The following is a 22289-nucleotide window of genomic DNA, read 5'->3' as shown; positions in this document are numbered from 1 at the left end:
ATACAACACGCATGTATTGCCTTACAGCTCTGTAGGTTCAGAAGCCTGGCACGATCCCGTCAGGCTGCAGTCAGTGTTGGCAGGGCCGTCCGTGCTCCTTTCTGATGGTGCAAGGGGGAGATTTGTTTCCTTGCTTAGTGGAGTTGTTAGCAGAATCCGTTTCCACGCAGCTGCGGGAGCGGGGCCTCTGCTTCCTTGCTGAGCTTCAGCTGGGGGCTGCCCTGAGCTCCTCAGGGCCTTTCGTGGTCCTCGTACAGAGTCCCCAGCATCTCGGAAGCAGCAACGGGGCACCGAGTTCTTCTCACTCTCCAGCTCGCTGGGTCTCTGACCCTCTGCTGGGAAGGACTCTCTTTCTAGGACTCGAGTGACTAACTTGGGTCTCCCTTCATCATCCAGAACATCTCCGGGTTGTAACTTTACTCGCACCTGCAAAGTCCCTTTTGCCACACAAGGCAACATAGTCACAGGTCCCAGGGATTAGGACATGGACATCTTTGGAGGGTCATTACTCTGCCTGTCACAGAAAGTAACCAAAGTTAAATTAAAATGCGTCAGCATTGGCAGAGGCCTTAGAGTTCATCTAATGCAAACATCTCCTTTCAGAGAGAGGAAAACTGAGGCCCAGAGAGCTTGCTAAGCGGCTGCCCGAGATCCCGCAGCAGGTCCCGGGCAGAGCAGGTCCCGGCACCCTGGCCTGGTCTCTGTGACACCACTCCACATGGCTTCCTCGTGCAAAGACTTTCAACTCTCCAAAGCCTTTCCCGCCACATGTATTCTCTGATCCTCCCTCCCTGCTGTGGGCCGGGCACACAATGGCTCAGTGTCTAGAACTGGCATGAACACGTACTCACCTACTTCTCGCCCTGGGGAGCCAAGAGGATCAGAGAGAAATGGGCCAAGAGAGCCCCCCGTGAGCCCACACCCGGGGAAATGAGGGTTGAGAGGGAGAGAGGGGAAGAGAGAGGGAGAGGGCGCTTCCCTCCCCGGGCCAAGCCCTCCGCACGCATCTTTGATCCTCCCGAGCATTTTGCAGGGGAAGCGTTGCTGGCCCAGGGCCTCATTTAAGGCTGGGTTTGGCTGCGTATTACAGTAAGAAAAATAACACATAGCCACTGCCACAATAATGCTGGTTAACAATCAACCACAGAGGCGATGGTGTGAAACAAGAAGCACTTAGCTAGCTCCGGAGTCTCAGGGTTGGCTGGACGTTACTCTGGTCTTGGTGAGGCACATTCTTATGTTTGCCGTCCGTCTGCTCCGGGTCACCCGGCAGCTCTTTGGATTTTGTCAGGGCTCTAATGCATGTTTGGGGGTTCACTGCTGTCAGCTGGTCAGGACCGGCCCCAGGGGGACAACGGGGGCCACAGCTCTGTTCCACCGTGTCTCAGCCTCTGGCAGGTTGGCCTGGGCATGTTCCCATGGCAGCCACGGGGAAGCAAGACAGCAGGCAGACACACTCAAGTGCTTCTTCACACCTCTGTCTCTACCATGTTTGCTTGTATTCTGTTGGCCAAGCCCAGAGTCAGAGAGAGAGAGGACTACACAAGTTACAGGGCAAAAAGTGCAGATACGGGAGGGGAGGGGGTTTATACAACCAGCCTAACATGGTGGCTTAGACAAAATGCAAGTTTCTTTTTCTTGTGTGTAAAGAGAATGTCAGAAGATAGGAGTTATGGCAACTCCATGGAATTATCAGGGATCCGGACTCCTCAGCACACAGCTTCTTGTCCTTATGGACCAAAATGGCTGCAAGACCCCCGGCTATCACGTCCGCATCTCAGGTAGCAGGATGGATGGAGAGTGAGAGGGTAGGGCTCCTCCCTTTGAAGGAGACACAGTGCTTCAGCTTACATCTCATTGGCAAGCACATGGTCACATGGCACTTCTAGCTGCCAGAGGGGTTGGGAAAATGTTGTCTTTTATTTGGACATGATGTGCCTAGCTTATAACCAGGATTTTGTTAATTTGAGAAAGAGAGAATGGATATTTGATAGGCAGTGAGTAATGTCTGCCACATCCCATTTTACCAGGAGGAACCTAGGCTCAGGGAGAGAGTAACTTGCCTGAGGTCACACAGTGGCCTGGGGGCAGGAGATCCGGGGTCCGAACCCTGAACGCTGCCTGTTCTCCCCTTCCTACCATCCGAGAGCCTTTGGCGCTCAGCTACTCGGGTTGCTGTTTGAGAATCTGAGCGGCCCAGACAGCTGCACGTGGCTGCCATCATCCCCTGACCCTTTAATCTGGGCCAAGTCCTGTGTAAAGCACCTTACAAACAGGTTTTCATTTAACCTTTGCCCCATTCTACAGAGGAGAAACTGAGGCACAGAGGGTTGAGGTTAAGTTGCCTGGGCCACCAGCTTCGAGGCCCAGGCTCTTACCGTCTTGCCAGTCCAGGCGTTGGGGTAGGACTGGTCCCTCCAGGCAGCCGTAGGCGAGACCAACGCCATTCAGCAGCGCACCAGGAAGTGGGCGATGGGATGTTTCCCCAGCACGAGGCCCGGGGCCCGGCCTCCGCCTGCTCAAATCCCACTCGGGGACAGATCCAGGTACTCAGGGGGACAGAAAACCAACCTGGGCTTTCGAGTCAGGCAGACCTGGGTCCCCATCCCATCGCTGCTACCTGCCTCTTCCTTTCCTCGTCTTTAAAATGGGGATTATTAACCCCGACTCCATCTGATTGGGAGGAAGCGGCCTGGTACCGGGCAGGCTCTGGTAAATATCTGCCCAGTCAAGGGAGGCATGAATGAGCAGACGAAGAGCCAGCTGCCACCCTAGAGAGGCGCTTTTCTCAAGTTCAAGGAAAACAATTATAATAATGTCTCCTGGACCCAGTTTTTTGTTTTGTTGTTTAAATATATTCCACAGATTGCTGGTTCCAAAAGACATTAATAACTATTATGTGGAAAAAGGTTTCTGAAACCAAATGAGACTGGGACCCCCAGGTTAAACCAAGTTAACTGGGTTTCTCCCCTGCAGGACTTCTCAGAGCCTTGAATAAACAAGTCTGCAGCCTGAGTCTCTACAAGCAGGGGTCTAGAACTCTGTATTTCTCAGATTTTCTCGGCCAGGAAATTCCCAGTGCCACCCTATCCCCAGTTCCCAGCTTTTCCTTCTTCCCTTGGCCGTGCCGCTCTCTAAGAGCCTTGGTCCTATCACAAAGAAACAAAGGCCCATTTTCTGGAAGAGTTTTATTTGCAAAAATTCTGTTGTGAGAATTCTCACCAGGCCGCCCAGAATTGCAGTCGGAACATTGGGAGTTAACCGCGCTGCTACGGGTTTGAGAGACGAACACTCAAAAAGTAGCTGTCGCATTATCAGCTGGGGATTCTGAGTCCCATCCTGAGTAAAGTGTCCTTGCTGCAGACCCTGGAGAAGGCGAGTACGATGACAGGCAGTTGTCGTGGTGTCGTAGGCTGGCCGTTCAGCAAGAGGCCCATGTCACGGCAGCAGGTTGCAACTGCAGGGGGGCCGGGGGTCTAGGGGAGAGCGATTGCTAGTGGCTGTCATACGAGCCATGCTGCCTCCACCGGCTGCTCAGGGACTACTGCCTGAGCCCACAAGGTCAGTGGACTCCGTTAGGTTCCTCAAGGGGCTAGAAAAGGTGAGACCTTCCTGCCCTCCCCCACTCCGTCCCTCCCTCCTTCATTCCTTCCTTTTTTCCTCCTGTAAATATTGGTCAAGCGCCTACTCTGAGCCACACACCGTTCCAGGCACTGGGGCTGAAGGACTGAGTGAGAGACAAGTGTTGGTGCTGTAAAGAAACAAAGCAGGTGTGAGATGGGAGCCACTGGAGGGGAAGGGTAGTCAGGGAGGGCATCTCTGAGGCGGTGACGTTTGAGCCGAGACCTCAATAACGGGGAGGATCTGGCCGTGGAGGATGTGGGGGGAGAGCTCTCCAGGCAGAAGCACCACAGGGCCAAGGCACCCTGAGGCAGGAGCGACCTCAGTGCGTTTGGGAACAGAAAGGCGGCCAGTGCACATGGTGCTTGGGAGTGAGGGGCAGAGTTCAGTGACGTGGCGGACGCCAGGCAGGTGGGCCTTGCAGGCCGTGCCAGAGCATCCGTGTTTATCCGGGCGCAGTGGGAAGCCACGGAGGGCGTCAACAGGGAGCGAAGACGTCAGAGAGGCGTTGGGATCTGCAAGTCTGGGGCTTGGGGTGCCCAATGCCCAGCGACCTCTCCGCACGGCGCTAGCTCATGGGGTCTTCTGCCTAGCCATAGGTTAGGGGTCCCCTTCCTTCCTCAGAGCTCAGGGCTTGGAGGTGAAGCTGAACAACCCCCAAGCCCCGCTTGCAGTAGCCAGGGTCACAGGCCTCCTGGCTCCCCGTCCTGTCCTGGGATCCCAGTCCTAGAAGGACCTTAGAGACCACCTTGTTCAACCCCTTCACGCCCTGGGAAGGGAACGGAGGCCCACGGAGGGAAGGCCACTTCCCCGAGTCTCAGCCGAGGAAGGGCCTGACCTCCCCCCAGGGCTTGCCGGGGGCAGCAGGGCCCCTGACCACCTGCTCCAGCCACGCAGGCCCCGCCCGGCCGGCCTCCCCTGCCCCCTCGTCCACAAGCCTCCTTTGTGCTTGCTCCCTGGGGTTCCATCTCCTTGCAGGGGTCACAGGGCACCGCTGACCCTATCCCCCTGCCGGCGTGCCCGGCTGGTAATTGAAAATACCAGAACTCCCTGCTGACCAGCTTACAGGGAAACCTGACACCCCAGGGTGGGCAGCGGGCAGCAGGAGGGGTGGGAGAACATCCAGCTGTTCCCCTTTCCCCACCGTTAATCCCCCCGGATTCCAGGAGAAAGGCCAGCCCTGCTCGGCCCCCGCCGGCCCGCCTTGATCATCTTCCTGGCAAATGCCGCCTCCTTGCCGCGCCCAGGGTTACGGGGCTTATGGGATCAGAGCCCGAGTTCGCTGCCTGTAACCCAAGCCTGCCAGCTAAGCCCGCCAGGCCCAGACCCCCATGGCCGTGCGGGACCTGCCTCTGCCAGCAGCTGAGCCCCCAGAGCTGGGGCGGGCCGGGTGGGTGGTGGGTGAGTCAGCGGGAGCCGGGCGGAGTGAGCCGTGCGCAACAGGATGGGAGCTGGACCCGGGTGTCCTCAAAGGCCCTCCGAGGGCCGCTGGTTTCCAGACCTCCCTGGTCAGCCGGCACCAGCCCCAGCCAGTGGCGGGAAAGGAGATGTTGGACCTGGGTGGGCCTGGGTTCAAATCCAGGCTCCATTGCTTGCTGTGTGACCTAGGGCAAGTTACTTCACACCTCTGTGCCTCTACTTCCTCATCCGTAAAATGGGTCTAACAGTAACGCTAGCCTCACAGGAATGAAGGGAGTTTAAGTGAGCTAACCGATGTCAAGAATTTAGTTAGTGGTAACTAAGTGCGCTTTCCCTTTGGCTGCACATCCCGGGGCACATGGGGCTGTCAGAATGGCAAGCCAGATGGCACGCTTGTTGCCACCCCTGCTGCAGTACCCAGTGCCCTCAGGACTAGGCCAGGCTCCTGGGCTCCCACCGGCTGAGCAGCCTGGTCTGTGCCCCCCTCACAGAACTTCTGCCACTGCTTCAAGACCCTGTGAGCTCCAGGGCCTCGTGTGACAAGTGCAGCCTGGGCAGGTGAGGGGACAGGTCAGGGGGCAGGTGAGGGGACAGGTCAGGGGGCAGGTGAGGGCAGAAGCCAGGGCATGAGGAGCAACGTGGTAGGTAGACAACGTGCTAGACCAGGACTCAGCTGCTCTGGGCTCTAGTTCCGGCCCCTCCACTGCCTGCTGTGGCCCTGGACAGGTCACTTCCCTCCTCTGGCCCTGAATCCACTACTCCCCAAAGTGTGGTCCCCAGACCAGCAATGTCAGCATCACCTGGGAGCTGGGAAATGCACACTGCAGCCCCCACCCCAGACCTGTTGAATCGGAATCCTCGGGGACAGAGCCCAGCAATGTGAATTTTAACTCAGTCTCCTGGTCTCCTCCCACCTGCTCAAGTTTGAGGAGCGCAGGCATCTAGAGGGACACATTCTACCACTTTCTTCATTGCCGGGAGGCGAATAGCAGGGAGAGGAGTGAACGGAGCAGCCCCTGCCCTAGCTCGGGGCCGAATCGCCCTGGCTGAGTCCTGAACCGGGGCTGGAACCCAGGAGCTGCCCCGGGGCCGGCGCGGCCCAGCCTGGAGCAGGCGCCACTGATGTGAGAAGAGCGTGCTTCTCCCTCTGAGCCGTGAGCCCCTGGAAGGGGGGACCCCGCGAGGCTCTCCTCATGCCGGCACCATGGTGACTCCACGCACTGAAGTGTCCTTCACAGCGTCGCCCTCCGGAGGGTGCCGGGCACACACTCAGACCTTTCCGCGTGTTTCCCCTTCCATACCCACGGCATCCTCGCCAGGCAAGGCTTCCCACTTGGCGGGTGTGGAAACTGAGGCTCGCAGAGGTCCAGGGAACCTGCTGGAGGCCGCGCATCCGTGAGAGGAGCGGTGGGGAGCTGCGTGCAGGTCTGTGGCTCCACCCGCAGGGCTCCCACCGCGAGGCCGGACGGCCCTTCTGGGGCCTGGGGGATGTGCTGGCCGGAGCACTCTGCGGTCTGAGCCTGGAGCACCAGGGACGCGTGGAGCACTCGGGAGCACGTGGAAGCAGATTCATCAAAATACTCCTCACCCTTCCCTGTGGCTCCACCGGCATAAGGCAGGGTGGCAGCGTGCCCTGCCCCACCCTTTGCACGTCCCCCACCCTGCTTGGTCGGCCCTCTGGGCCAGGGATCAGCCTTCCAGGCAGCCCTGGAGATGGCCTCGCCCAGCCCTTCCTGCCAGAAATGTCCTCAGGCCCCTGGGGGCGGGGGCAGGGGCGTCCCTCCCGGGATCTCTGGCAGCCAGTTAAAAGCAACCTCCTCGGCTACTCAGAGCACCCCCACCCCACCCCACCCCGCCACACACACTCAGACCTGGGCAGGCAGGGCCCTGTGGGTCGGCTGAGCGGGGCTGGGAAGCTGTTGGGGTGCCAGGAGCAGGGGGTGCTTCCCAGGCCAGCACGAGGGATGAGCCCCCAGTTGGGGTCCCCCAGATTGGCCGAGTCTGTGAAACTCCAGAACGGACTTACTGTGTTGTTTCAGTGGGAAGCTGACCCCTGAAAGGCTAATCCTGCCTCCTCAGAAACAATCAATTCCGAAAACACGTATGTAAAGGGCCCAGGAACATGGCTACACATAGTAGGTGCTTTGCACATTTGTTCCACTTGAGAAGGAGGCAAAAACAGCAGGCTGGGATGTGTTACGAAATCAGGACTCAAGAAAGGGCTTCGCACCATGAACCTGCTTCGGGGGGGCGGTGGGGGCGGCGGTCTCGGGCAGCTCACACCCCTCTCTGGTCCTCAGTTTCCATCTGTGAAATGGGAGAATTAGACTGATTTATTGCTGAGCGTCCTTCTAGCACTCAGCACAGCCCCTCAACTTCTTGTCTCCTTCATCTAACGACCCTCTGTGAGAGCACGAAGAGCGTCCCTGGGAGGGGACAAACAACTGATTGATCAATCGATCAGTTTTATTGAGGTGAAATTTACATGACATACAGTCAACCATTTCAACATGTACAGTCTCTCTCCACTTGATGTGGCCAGGCTTCCCCAGGGCCGGCTGAAGTTGTCAGTGTCTGTAACCCGCAGGTGCCCCATGACAGCTCAGCAGCAGCCCCCAAAGCCTTGCATAAGCCCCTCTGCCCAGTCGGCTCCCTAGACTGGCTGTGTGGCCTTGGCCAGGTGCCTTGCCCTCTCTGGTCCCACAGCTCTCCATCTATCCAGGTACCTCTAAGGCCAGGCCAGAAGCTGCACCTTCTCATGCCTGCCCCAACCCCTGACCTCTGGCCTCTCTTCCAGCTCCGTCGGCTGTGTCCATCATGCATCAGGTGAGCCGCACGGTGGACAGCATCACCCTGTCGTGGTCCCAGCCAGACCAGCCCAACGGCGTGATCCTGGACTATGAGCTGCAGTACTATGAGAAGGTACCTGTGCGCCCGGTGCTCTCCCCGCCGCCCGCCTTCCCGAGGGCCCCTGTCCCAGGATGGGGCCTGGGGGTTCCACCCTCCTGCAAGACGACACACGCTGGTGCAGCAGAAAGAGCTCTGGCCTCAGAGTCAGGCCGCCTGGCCCCCGATCTGGCTCCAGCCCTCCCTGGCTGTGAGACCTCAGGCGGGTGCCTTGACCTCCCTGAGTCTTGCTGTTCTTGCCTGGGGGATCCAGCCAGTGATCTCGGGAGAATGCGACAGTGACATCCTTTCCCCACCAAGACCCCTTTCATCTTAACTTCAGTGGGCCCGATGCAGTAGGAGACTGGTTTTCCAAAAGTTGCACTTATTAAGTGCTAATTAGTCACTCGCCTGTCCTTCAGCAGGGATTTGAAACTGCTCGAGCTTCTGTGCAGGCTAAGAGAGCTGCAGCCTCCTTCTGTGTTGCTCTGGTCCCAGCTAAAGCTCTTGTTGCCACTCGCCTGCGTGCCCTTCGTGTGGGGAAAGGGTGATGTTAAATCAGACCCTCATCACTCCCTCCAGGGACCCACGGTTGGAAGCCCCTGCTATAGTGGGAGCATTGGACTAGGAGTGAAGCCACAGGTTCAAATCCCAGCTCCATCCTTAACCAGCTGTGTGACTCTGGGCAGGTGTCTTTCTCCCTCTGAGCCCTGGTGTCCACCTGTGTCGAGTGCGGATGGGACGTGTCCCTTGTGGGGGGCTGTGCAGGTCGAGGAGGAGAGGCAGGTGTGGTGCCCAGCACGGTACCCGGCCCTCAGCAGGGGCGAGTGTGCCTCCCTCTCCTTCCTCCCCAGCCCTGCCTGCTGCACGGTGGGCAGGGCAGCAGGACGGAAGGCCAGGTGAACATGGGCCTGCACGATACGGGGGCCTGGGAGAAAGACAGAGAATCTGGCCACCGCGTGGCTGGACCTCAGAGGCCCTAGAAAGCCTCTCCTCTGAACAGTGACTTCTCCTACCTGTTCCCTGAGGCACCAAACAGCCACAGAAGCTGCAAAGGCCCCTGGGAATGGTGTCACTGGGCTTCCATTCAGACTCAGGTGTAAATGACTGATAGGAAGGCCTTTCGTTGAGAGCAAGTGCACTGGGAACCAGAAGTGGATGGACAGGCTCTCCCTAGAGGTGGAGAGGAAGAGAGGTAGAAACAGTCCCACCCGTCCCTCCCTCTAAGGCCCAGCCCGGGCCTGACACTCTATTAACTGCTGGATCGGCCAGACGCTGGGGAGTCTCCGCAGCTCCTCAGACACTTCTCCAGCCTGAGCCAGCGCCTCGTAATTGCGTGCTCGTCCCCTCCTCTCGGCAGTGCGTTCTGAGAGGTCAGGGCCACGTTTCTCCATTCGCCTCCGTCTCTCCAGCCACCAAGGGGACACTTGGGCAGTGTTGGTTGAATGAATCAGAGGACGAGTCCCTTCCTGTGGCCTGTGCCCCGCTCATCAGAGAGCCCCTGAACACCCCTGGGACCTCATCCCCCAGCCCCCACCTGCCCACCTTGCTGCCCCCACGGTTCCCTCCACCCTCCCCTCATCTCTGCCTGGCAGAATCCTCAGGGTCCCACCCAAATGTCACCTCCTCCAGAACAAACGTCTTCCTCCCCAGACTCTGCCCCTCTATTAAAGCGCTGCAAGCTGGCAGTGGGGGCCCGTGTGTCTCCCGGCAAACTGTGAACACTGAATGAGTGAATTGAATGAATGAATGAATGAGAAAAGTGAGTGACGGGGCCTTTGGACGAAAGAGGGACCCGAATGGGCGGCTGGATGACTGGATGGATGGGTGGGTGGGTGGGTGGACGGATGGACGGATGGATGGATGGGTGGGTGGACGGATGGATGGGTGGGTGGGTGGACGGGTGGATCCCTTCCATCCAGACCACTCCCTGCCCCTCAGCTCCGCCTGGCCAGCTGCAACTCAGCCTAAATGTCACTTCCTCGGGGAAGCCCCCTCACTGCCCCATCCAGGACCCGCATTTTATCTTCTTGTACCTCACCTTTCTGCATAGTGTTTATCACAGTTATAATTTTTTAAGTGTTATCGAGTAGTTAGACATTTGCTACTTCTGCTTTGAGCTAGAGAGTAAGTTCCTTGAGGGTGGAGACCTTGCTGTTACCTCTGCTGCGTCCCCAACACCTGGCACACATAGGTGCTCCAGAGGTGTTTGTTGGCTGACCCAGGAGTGACCCCCTGAGCCGTGGCTGGCGTGAGGAAGCCGTGTCCCCCCTCGCCAGGCCCTGGTGGGCCTTGAAGGAGCCAGGTGTCCTGGGTGGCGTTTCTGCTCCTTCCAGCAGGGACAGCTTAGCAATTCAGAACTCAAAAAGGAGAAAAAAAAAAAAAAACTAATTAAGAAGCTTTGTGATTAAATGAAACTGAAAGTGTTTGTCCCCAGAGACGGGAACGGAAATGAGGAATCCCAGCGCGGGTCCCGCCTGCGACCCATTTCCTACCACCCCGGGCGGGCCTGAGGATGCCGACGGAGGTGTGACCCGGGAGGTAGCTCTGCCCTACTTCCTGCCGCTGCCCCAGCATCCCCAGGCCCCCCCACGGCTGGTGGGACCAGCAGGCTCCACAGCAGCCACGATCACCACCTCCACACATTTCACGAGCGCTCACTATGTGCTAGGCACGTTACCTCCAGCATCTCATCCATCCTCTTCACCCCACTGGGTGGAGGGGAAACTGAGGCAAAGAGAAGTTATGTGACTTCTCCGAGAGAGCAAGGACTTCAACCCGTGCTCTTGCTCTTGGCCTGGCTCTCCTGCCTCCCAGCGTTTTCCCGGTTTTTTCTGGAATGACTGTTAAGAGGTAGACAGGACCAGCCCCGGCCATGGAGAATTTTAAGCACCAATTTGGGACCCTGAAGATTCTGACAGGGCAAGAGGACCAAGGCTGAGGGCACAGCGGCCTGAGGAAGAGCGGTGATGAGACATGGCCTCACTTCTGCCAGCCCCTCCCGCAGGGCCTGGGGTGCAGAGCGGACGGCTTGGCACCTGCCAAGCGAGATGGACACCAGTTCTCGACTCTCACTGTCGCCAGCTTTGGGCCCAGCCGTAAGCTGGGTACCAGGGATACTGAAAGTGACCAGATGGCCCAGAGGACTTCACAGTCCAGGGAAAAAGACAGGCTCAGACACTCATAGCCATGAGACGAGGTGTGACACTGCCACAGAAGGGCCACCAAAGGTCCCACAGGGGTACCAACGGGGGGCTGTAATGCTGGCATGGGTGAGGGGAAGCCTTCACTCGGTGACATTTGAGCTGATCCTTGAAAGATGCCAGGAGTTTGCCAGACAGACATGTGATGCGAGTGGAGTCATTCCAGGCGGAGGAACAGCGTGCTCAAAGGCCCTGGGGCAGGAATGTGCAGGCTGCATTCAGGGCACAGAGAAGGCAAGTGCGGCAGGAGCAACATGAGCTAGAGGGAGCAGCAGGGGAGAAGGGTGGAGAGGGAGGCAGGGCCGGGTTGTGGTGGGCCTTCCAGCCTTGGAAGTCTGGATTCCATTTAAAGTATGTTGGGAAAGTTCTAGAATGATGCAATCTGACTCAGATTGCTTTAAAGATCCCTGTAGTTTGCTGTGTGGAGAATAGACTGCCGGGAACCTGGAGGCCCAGGGAGACCTCGTACAGGGCTCTAATCAACACCAAGTGAGAAGCGATGGTGGCATGGACCAGGGGTGTTGGCAGCAGAGACCAGGGGACCAGGGAGATGTGAAGGGCGACTCCCGGAGGATGGGGCGCCTTTTCCGGGGGCAGATGTGGGTTTGTGACTTGTCAGGTGTAGGCGTGGTGCTTGCCGGGGTGGCGGGTAGCTAAGGGCAGCGAGGGGAGTGTGCAGAGAGTGACAGAACAGAAGGACAGACTCCAGGAGAACGTCAAGGTTTACGGAGGGGAAGGAGGCAGAGTTGATGAAAGTGTCAGAGGAGGCGCAGGCAGAGGGCTAGGAGGAGAACTAGGATCGGTTTCTGTCCGTGACCTCTCAGACAAGGCTGTGACATCCCAGCCACCACCTCTAACTGCCTCCATCGGGGAGGAACAGCCAGGCTGCACGTAGGAGATTTATTCTGACACGTCCATAGCCGGCTCCCACCTAAGGCAGGAATCTTCCCGGCGCTGCCATTCATTCCTTGCCTGGGCTCCAGTCTTCTGTGAAGGGGCATCGGATACTGAGCCCTGCAGGCCCATGTGGGCCCCGTCCCCACCTCTTTCCCGCTCCTCCTGCCTTCTTTAGAAAGGGCTCTTTTGGACCAGGGCTCTCTGTTTGGCCTCTTCCCAGCTCCACCGGGATTTCCCAGCCTGCCCAGAGCTGTCACCTTGCCGGAAAGCTCCTGGGTGCCGTTGATGAATGGCATTGGCCTCGCTGCAGACCCGGGGCTGGCTGTTTCCATCAGTTCCAGCATCCTGGGGGAGGTGGCCTCCTTTGGCAGCTACCCCAGAGCACACAGGTTCTGGCTCCCCTTGGGCCCCCAAGAGCTCGAGGAGAAGAGTCACTCATAAGGCCACCTGTGGTCGATGGGCTCTTGTGGGCCACATGGATTTCAGCGTTTATTCAACAGAAGTGTCTATTTGGCAGAAGTACAGGGATAGGACATCCCAGGCAGAGGGAGCAATGCTTGGGTGAGAGGGGTGAACTATGACGGTCCAGGCTGTATTCAGGTTGGAGCCCGGCATCTCTGCAGCAGGACCTACCTGGAGAGATTTCTTCACTCATTCATCCACTTCTGCATTCATTCGTCCATTTAGTGAACATCGGCGAGGGCTTGCTTTATGAGGTGTTGATAATAACGATGATGGTGATGGCCAGCGTTTATTAGGTCCCTATGTGTGCTAGAGCCTGTGCTGAAAGCTTTACCCATATTTTGCTACTGAGTCCCCGCAACCACCCCATGTGATACCTACTGGTGCGATCCCACTTTAGAGATGAGCAAACCGAGGCTCAGAAGGCTAAGACACGTACCCAGCGCCTCACTGGCCCTCAGTTTCCAGGCAAGGGCTCAGACTGAGGACTGACTGGTGCATTTCACACTGAGCTTGCTCCCATCGCCCGTGGTGTTTAATCACTGCTGAGGTGAAGCTCTCCAGAGAGAGGAGACGGGAGGGAATTGCTGTCTCTAGAGCTTCCCCAGCGTGCCAGGCGCTACCTGATCAAATTTTATCTTCACGACAGCCCTAGAGCTTGGCATGTATTGTTCCATTTTCTGGAATAGAAAACAGGGGATCAGGAAGTGAGGGGTCTTTCCCAAGGTCACAATGCAATTGAGTGGAAGAACCGGGTGGGTCACAGGACGGAGCTTCGATCCTCTGCTCTGCTGCGCCCCACTTTAGAGAAGGGATCTGCCTGAGGGGGTTCCTCAGTCTCCTGAGGCACCTATGGCACCAGCAATTGCTTCTCATCTCCCTTGTATGATCAGGAACTTAAAACCTCCGGCATCTCTAAGTGGGCACCCGCCCAGTGCACAGAATCGAACCCCTGTCAAGCCCCAGCAGATACCATGTTGGACAGCGGCACCTCGTGGTCACATCTAGTACTGCAGCCCCAGTTTTGTAGATTTTTTTTTTTGAACACTGGTTTAATGTTCATTCAGTATGTCAGTAGTTAGTGAGCACCTACTGTGTGCCAAGCCTGGGGAGTCCAGAGATGAACAAGACATGGTCCCTGCCCTCAGGGAACCCACATCATCAGAACAATCAGTGGGAAAGGAGACAGTGGACCTGCAACCCCTGGCTGGGACATCTGGGAAGCCTCCCCAGCAGAGGTGGCACTTGTGCTGAGCCTTGAATGACGAGTAGGGAACGCCAGACAGGTGAGGAAAGGGTATTTCAGACAGTGGCAACAGTGCTTGCAAAAGCTCAGAGTGTCCAGGGAAGGTAGAGTTACCAGATAAAATACAGAACGTGAGATTAAATTTGAATTTAAAAAAAATTATTTTTAGTGTAAGTGTGTCCCACATGTTTTATGGCACATGTTTATACTAAAAATTATTTGTCATTGGTCTGAAATTTAAATTTAACTGAGCAGCATCCTGAATTTTAATTTCTAAATCTGGCAGCCCTGCCAAGAGAGGGGAAGGAGCTGGGGGTGGCTGGAGCCCAAAGGACATTGCGGGTGTGGCAGGAGAGCCTGGCAAAGGGCATGCCCTGCAGAGTCTGGGATGCCAGGCTACAGGGTCAGCCTTCACCTGTGGGCATTGGGGAGGGACTCTGTGCAGGGCCCTGTGCTTCATACAGGGGAACAAACGTGTCCCTCCCTCGTGAGCTGACAGTCAAGGGCGCAAGAGTGAGATGCCCCCCCAAGTGAGGGGGCGTGGCAGGAACCTCCTCCTATAGCACCCCCAGCAAGTGCTCTGGGCTCAGAGAAGGGAAAGGCACATCTGGCTTGGAAGTCAAGGAGGCTTCCTGGAGGAGGGGGCAGATGATCTGGCTCAGCAAAAGAGATTTCCTATCTGCTGCTGCCCCACACGAACCATCCCTGCCTCCCCCAGTATGGGGGTGGGGAGACACACTTGCAGGTCAGCCCCCTCTCTATCCTGCATCCCAAGCTTTTTCTCATCTCCTTGCTTTGAACCTGCTGCTCCTTCTGTCAGGAACGCCCTTCTTTGCCTGGGTGACTCCTACTTATAGTTTTTTTTTTTTTTAGAGAGACAGGGTGTTGCTCTGTCACCCAGGCCGGAATGCAGTGGCACGATCATAGCTCACTGCAGCCTCAAGTGAGCTATGATCTGGCTCAAGCGATCCTCCCGAGTAGCTAGGACTACAGGTGCGCATCACCATGCCCGGCTACTTTTTTTAAATTTTCTTGTAGAGATGAGGGTCTCCCTATGTTGCCCAGTCTGGTCTAGAACTCCTGGCCTCAAGCAGTCCTCCTGCCTTGGCTTCCCAAAGTGCTGGGATTACAGGTGTGAGCCATCACACCCAGCCCTATTTGTTCTTTAAGATCCAGTCCACTGCCCCCGCTTGCTAGGGAGCTTTCCCTGACTTCACCTGATAGGCCCCCACCCAGACGAGGTCACAGGCCGATTGTGCTTACCCTGCCAGTGTGAGTGTTTTGTCCGTATAGACTTATCGTATCCTCTAAACAACCATTTGCGGCGCTCCTATTCCTAACCCCATTTTATGGACGAAGACACAGAAGTTATGGAACTCGCCCAAGGTCACAGAGGTAATAAGCAGCAGAGCCAGGATTTGAACCCGGGAAATCTGGCTCCCGTGTGTGATCTCAACCTCTGCGCTATAATGCCTGTAACGACGTCACTCACACTGAGCTTTCATTGTTTCAGGAGGGCTTTCAGGGGCTCTGTGCCCCACGATAGGTACATGCTCAGCATGATGATTATGTGTGTGTGTTTTTGGATAAGGGTTCACAGATTTTCATCACCTTCTCGACGAGTGTCATGGTCTTCAAAGGATCGGAATCCCCACACTGTTTGCTTTCCTGGACTGAGCTCCCCAAGCCCAGGGCCTGTTCCCTGTGGGACCCCAGTGCCCAGCTCAGGCCTAGTGCAAAAAAGGTCTTTGAGAAAGGTCTGCCAGGTGGCTGAAAGGTGCCTGAACGGGCATCATCAGCCTCCGACCCAACCATGTCACTCCTGCTGCAGCAGCTGAGTCTTTGTCCCAGCCCAGACCCCACGGTGACCCTAGGCAGTACTCAGGAGGCCAGGATTAGTGTTCTTCATCTCGCAAAAGAGGGGACATTAGGTTCTGGGTACCCAAAGGTGTGGACATTAGAAGTGGCTCCATGCAAGAGCCTGGTTTTGAATCCCAAAGCAGCCACCAACTGATATGTGTGACATTGAGCATCATTTTCCATTTCTGGGCCTTAGTTCTTGCCTCACCCGTGTGTGCTAAGGATGAGTGGGGGTCCTTGCACTTAACTCATCAAGGCTCAGGGCAGGGAGGGGCATGCAGACGTGAATGAGGTGGGCCCTCTCCCTGCTGTCTCCAGGAACTCACAGTCTAGTCCTCAGGATCTGCACACAGTGACCACTCGGTATGTGTGTATTCGTCAGCTGTTGCTGAGATAACACTGCAAAACAAACAATCCCCCAAATCCAATGGCTTGTAACAACAAGTGGCTATTTTTCTTGCTCATGGGTTTCTGTCTGTGGGTCAACTGGGGCAGCCCTGTTTCAGCCTAGGAGTTGAGTCAGGGTCTCCACATGTCTCTTATTCTAGAGCCCCCTGTTACCCAGGGCCGATGGCAGAAGCATGAGAGGCCAAGCCAGATCAGCAGGCACATGTAAAGCCTCTGCTTGGTCGTGTCCACTAGGATGTTCCAGTGGCCAACACAAGTCACATGGACAAATCCAGCATCCATGAGGCAGAGAAATATACTCTGCCTACTTTGGCGGGAAGTGTTGCAAAGTCGCATGGCAAAGGGCATGGGCATGCGATTCTGTCACAGGGAGGGAGTGAAGTATTAGGAACCACAGATGTGTATCCAATGACCAGACGTGCCCCCACGTGGCAGGAGCGGGCAGTGGGCTCCGGGCCCGCTGTGGGCAACAGCCTCACTAACCTTGTTCTCTGTTCCTCGGCAGGAGCTCAGTGAGTACAACGCCACAGCCATAAAAAGCCCCACCAACACGGTCACTGTGCAGGGCCTCAAAGCCGGCGCCATCTATGTCTTCCAGGTGCGGGCACGCACCGTGGCGGGCTATGGGCGCTACAGTGGCAAGATGTACTTCCAGACCATGACGGAAGGTGAGCAGAGTCCAGCGGGCAAGAGGAGGGCTCTGACTCCACACACAGAGCAAACTCGAGGGCCACCATTCCTCTGACGCACCTTTGTGCAGATTAGAAAAGGCACCCCCTGGTCTAGATGTGGGGCCTCCCCCTCTCCTGGCCTCAGACCTTTGTGCACCATACCAACTGCACAGCCATATAGAGGGGACTTGTTTCTGTGGCCCAGAAAAGATGGGGACTCCTCTGTTACCATCGTGTCAGCCAGGATTCTGGGGAGCTCAGCTCTAACTTGCGGAGCCACTCTGAGCAAGTCACTCTCATTCCCTGCTCCAAATTTTTCTCATCTGTAAAAGGGAAGCGTCATATTCAATCCGAGCGAGTAAAGTATTTTGTCCGTACACAACTCCAAAGACTTGTGGTTAGATTGAGAAGGATTCTGAAGCCACATCTGAGTTCAGCAGGAAGAGCTTCTGGGATGGATTAGTAATGTCTGCCCTAGGCAAGGGAATGGGAGGTTGCGGCCCATGTGCTGTGTGTTTCCCTCTCTCAGACTACATGGTCTCTAAGCATCATTCCTGCTTTAATAATCTTGGAGGAGCAGCATAATTTAAGGAGTATAAGCTCTGAAGCCAGACAGATGGGAGTTCCATTGCTGATTCAGCCCTAACTATGTGGACCTGAATAAGTCACCTTACTTCTGTGACATTGAGTTTTTTCATCCATAAATGGGGGAGACAACAACAATCTCATTATCACCATCATTAGCAAGCTAGTATAAGATGAGGGACCTAGCACAGGGTTAGCACTAGGTCCTACAAGTAGTTAGCACTCACCAAATAGTAGTTTTGTCACAGTTGTCATTGCTGTGAGTCTGGGAGCCCTTTCACCAGCCAGCCAAGCTCCAGGGCAGCTTTACCTATGACTGGATTCCAGCATCCCTCCTTAGGTTAGCATCTGCATTCAGCCACTGGGCATGGGCCTTGGCCTTTATCTGGTTGAACATTTCAGAGGCTTCTGAATTCTTGTCTTATCACATAAATCCTCCCTAGGGCTCCACCCTCTCCTCCCGCACTCACCTCCTTCGTAAAACCTCCCTCTTCCTCACGGCCAGCTGTTTCCACCTGTCTAAGCCCTCGGATGAGTGCCACTGACTGGGAACTGGGGGACTTTTCCAAGATCCCTTCTTTATTAATTCAACAAATGTGTGTGGGGCCCTGCCATTTGCCACGCCATGTGCAGGTGCTAAGGACCTAGACTTGACCCATCCCTCCCCTTGATGAGCCCCTGGTATGGTCAGGGAGCAGATGAGAAGTAAAAGTAATGAAATTTAAAACGACGATGGTGTCGATGGCATTGAAAATGGATCCAGTGGTTTCCAAGAGCCAGGCCAATGCCAAGTGCATCTTATGCATAACCTCATTTAAATCCCAGCTTTGGGTCAAGCAGACCTGGGTTCAGGTGCTGGCTTTGGGGCCACTTTCTTAGTGTGTGTGACCTGAGGCAAATCACAACCTCACTAAGCTCAGTTTCCTCATCTGGAAATGAGGTGTGCATAGCAAGTACATCCTGGGACTGTGCTGAGGCTCAAACAAGATACGTAACGTAATTAGCACAGTGATTGACACATGAAACAATAACAGTAATAGTTCATATTTACTGAGTGCTTGCTAGGTGCCAGGTGTTGTTCTAAGTGCTTTACACAGCAATCCTAGGAGAGGGGAACTAGTATTCTGCCCATTTTACAGACAAGGAAATTGAGCCACAGAGTTAAGAGTTCATGAAGACAGTAAGTGACACCATCAGGACTCACAGCCGGGGGGTCTGGCTCCGGAGTCTGCACTTGTACCTGCCTCTGTGTGTCTCAGCTATTGCCATTGTTGGTTTTCACACCAACATCGAGAGGTGGGTATTATTACACCCATTTTATAGATGAGAAATTGAGGATTGGAGCAGTTTGTGGACTCTTCCAAGGTTACTTGTGAGTGAGTGACGGCTGATCTCCGCATGGGCATGTGACAGGTGCTCTGTCACAGACAGGAGTAGAGCCTGGGGCTCCCAGAAGACCCAGCAGGATGTGGGGAGGTGGGGGTGGGTGTTAGGACTCCCAGAGCCGGGCTGAGAACACCCCGCTGTGCTCTCTCCCCAGCTGAGTACCAGACAAGCATCCAGGAGAAGCTGCCACTCATCATCGGCTCCTCGGCCGCTGGCCTGGTCTTCCTCATTGCCGTGGTTGTCATCGCCATCGTGTGTAACAGGTGGGTGGGGGCCCCAGGCCTGCTCCAGGCCTGGCTGTCCAAGATGGGCTCTCTCCATCCATTCGGCCATCCCTGAACATCTGGGGGACAGAACACGCATTCCCACGGTCGTCAGGGGCAGGGAGAGACTCGGGTCTAGTGGCCTTCCACTGCCTAAACAGTCCCCCCTTTGGGTTTGGCCTTGCCCTTGACAAGCCCGCTGTCCTGAGGGGTGGCACGTTGAGACGCTAACACTGCAGCATGAAGAAATGTCTCAAAACAGTGGACAAGGACTGCAGAGTGCTGGGAGCTTCGGGGCTGGCAGAAGGGGAGTACAGAGCACCCTGCTTTCTGTGCGAGTTCAGGCCCCCTGGCTGAGCTTGCTGGAAAGGTGGGGAGGACCTAGACAGGAGGAGGTGGGGAAAAGCCCCCCCAGGTGGCCAGCACAGCACAAGCAAAGGCAGGGGGGTGGGACCAGCTCCCTGACTTCCGCTGGGCACAGAGCAAAGAGAGACTCTCTTCCTTACCGAGTTCCCCACTCAGACCAGACCAGAAGGCCAGAGGGACAGAAGCCCTCGGGGCTTCCGGGGCCAGAGCCATGGCTGGAACATAACTGTGCTCTTTGAAAGGGGCATGGCTGGAGAGGGGAGGGGGCAAGAGTGAGCTTGGACTTGAGGCAGGACAGGTGGGAAGGGACAGGGAGGGCCAGAAGGGGCAGGCAGGGAGCCCTCTGGAAGGGGCGTGGCTTCCAGGGTCTGCCCACTCTCTCCCTATCACCTACTGTGGCTCCCAGCTCCCTGGGCGCCTCCAGGTGGCTCCAGCCCTTTGCTCTTGTTCCAGAAGACGGGGGTTTGAGCGTGCCGACTCGGAGTACACGGACAAGCTGCAGCACTACACCAGTGGCCACAGTATGTACACACCCCAGCCGGGGCTGGCTCCCTTGGGCCCCTCCCTGTCAGTTCCCCAGGGACCTCTAGAACCTTCTCTCACCTCCTCCTGCCGTGCTGCAGCCAGGCTGAAATGTGCCAGGCTCACTCGCCTCTCGGCCCTGGCACATGCTGTGCCCCCGCCTGGAGCAGCTCTCCGTTCCCTTCCCCTGCCTGGTGCCTGGCACGTGGCAGGCTCTAGGTACACCTTCGCAGAATAAATAAGTGAATTGAATTGAACAAATGAATGAGACGGTGAGGACCCCAGGCTCTGGCCCAGGAGGTGCCCCTTCCTCTCACTCTGGGGCTCCAGTCCCCTCCCCTGTTCCTCCTTGGGGACTCTGCTGGCTGCCGCTTCCCCCACCCATTTCCCTGCTGTCCCATCCTGCGTCAGGCCAGGGCTGGGGGTGTACGTGCCACACACACCCCCAAAGCAGGTGCCCCTCCTGAAGGGCCAGAGGGGGAAGTAGATCGCAGGTTCCTCTCTCCACTTGACCTTGGCTGAACCAGCGATCGGGGAGTGGGAGTTCAGGGCTGGGAGAGCCTAGTCCTTACTCCGGCTAATTCAGCAGAAAAGGAATTCAGAATGGTCCAATATAGGTTCTCAAACTATACTCAGTGGGACACCTCAGGGGTTCCTCAGGTGGCTGCCTCCAGGCAAGGAAGGCCATCGTCATATTCCTGCAATTGTCACACATCTGTGGGCCTACTGTGTGTGCCAGGCCCTGTTCTAGGTGTGGGGATGCCTGAGCAAACAAACCAAATGTCCTGGTCTTTGAAGAACTTATATTTAGTGGGAGGGACAGGGAATATAAAAGTACATGTCATAAATGCGTAAAGCATGTGGCATGTTGGAAGATGAAAGTGCCGTGGGGAAGGACGCAGTGGAACAGGCAATGGACTGCGAGTTGTGGAGGTCGGGGTTGCATTTTTAAATAGGGCAGTTGGGGCTGGCTCATGAGGAGAGTTTTATCTGAACAAAGAGACAAAGGAGCTGGGGGAGTGAGCTGCTCGGAGGTATCTGACGGAAGAGCATTCCAGGCAGAGCATTCCAGGCAGGCGGAACAGCAGGTGCAAAAGCCCTGAGGCTGGAGCATGCCTGGCGGGTTTCAGGAACAGCAAAGGGGCCAGTGTGACTGGAAGAGAGTGAACAGGGGGGTAGGGGACATATGAGGGAGCCTGACGTGCAGATTCCTGCCAGCCTTGGCCGGGCTTTGGCTCTTCCTTGGGTGAAATGGGGAGCTGCTAGCAGGTTCTGAGCAGAGACTGACATGCTCTGAGTTACAGTCTTGGCAGCACTTCTCTGGCTGCTGTGTGGAGAATGGACCGAAGGGGCTGACGCAGGAAGCCCAGTGAAGTAGCTGTGGAATAATCCAGGGAATATATGATGGTGACCAGACCACATGGCAGCAGTGGAGGTGGTGGGAAGCGTTGGATTCTGACATACTTTGAGGGTAGAGCCACTAGATTTGCTGCAGGATTGGATTTAGGGGATGCAAGAAAGAGCAGGGTCAGGGAGTTCTGGATATTAAGCCTCTGGGTTAGACTTGTTCCGAAGCAAGATTTCCTGGGTTTAAAAATAGTTTCGGACATACATGCAAAAATAATTAAACCATTAAAATTTCTAGAAGATAATTTAGGTACCTTATTTAATGGATATGGAAATGGAAAAGGACTTTCTAAGCATAAAAGCAATGGAAAGTTCAGGAGAAAAAGGTGGACACATATCACCTGTAGGTTAAAAATAAAAGTCATAAGTCATGTCCCTTCCTCCTTCTCCCCAAGTAATAAAATCATGATCGTGGATAGGGCTAGATAGGCTGAGTACATTCTATGTGCTTTATGTATATTTATGCATTTAATCCTTATACTTTCCCACTTCAAGTATGAGGAAACTGAGGCACAGAGGTTGCACAGCTGCTCAGGAAGGAGCTGGGGTGTGAACCCGGCTGTCTGGCTCCAGAGTGCACACTCTCAGCCACGCTGCGTCGTCTGCATTCTACTGAGCTGGGACAGGATAGGCTCACGTGCTCCGTCACCTGGAGCCGGCTGGGAGCGTTGTTATTTGGAGCGTGGGTCAGTAATAAGAAAATAGGTGAGATTTATTTTAAAAATAACCCCCAGGATTTGATCATAGATCAACACATTTTAAAGCCTGAGTTCCCACTCCCTGCATCCTGAGCTGCAGCATTAGATCTGAGCAGGGCTTTGTTCCTTTCAAAGCGCCGCCAGCCCTGTGAACCACCCAGCACCCCTGCGTGGCCAGGACAGAGGAGGAAGCTGAGGCCCAGAGACGTGTGTGACTGGCTTGTAGTCACCCACACGGTCATGTGTTTTCCGTTGCTCAGCAGGTGCTGAGTGAGTACCATGGTCTTTGGTGCCTGGATGTGGAGCCAGAGGGACTGACCTGGTTTCTCATCCCTGCTCTGCCACTGGCCGGCTGGGTGACCTCAGGCAAGTCATCAAACCTCTGAGTC

The 22289-nt window shown here is 55.9% G+C and overlaps 1 protein-coding gene across 2 annotated transcripts in view; it reads left to right on the top strand.

Annotated features, from left to right (window-relative positions):
- Nucleotides 1–22289, top strand: part of EPHB2 (EPH receptor B2) — a 115068-nt gene that overhangs the window by 79766 nt on the left and 13013 nt on the right. Inside the window, exons 4-7 of one of the 2 annotated variants that reach the window (XM_045546068.1) lie at nucleotides 7838–7962; nucleotides 16508–16670; nucleotides 18799–18907; nucleotides 19730–19794. In XM_045546068.1, the coding sequence (XP_045402024.1) occupies nucleotides 7838–7962; nucleotides 16508–16670; nucleotides 18799–18907; nucleotides 19730–19794 (462 nt within the window). The remainder of the gene's footprint in view (nucleotides 1–7837; nucleotides 7963–16507; nucleotides 16671–18798; nucleotides 18908–19729; nucleotides 19795–22289) is intronic. The other variant, XM_045546069.1, reaches the window with a different exon arrangement.

Source organism: Lemur catta, chromosome 3, assembly GCF_020740605.2.
Source record: "Lemur catta isolate mLemCat1 chromosome 3, mLemCat1.pri, whole genome shotgun sequence".
NCBI classification, from domain to species: domain Eukaryota; kingdom Metazoa; phylum Chordata; class Mammalia; order Primates; family Lemuridae; genus Lemur; species Lemur catta.
Note: the sequence above shows the minus strand (reverse complement) of the source record. Positions and strands in the feature narration are given on the sequence as shown.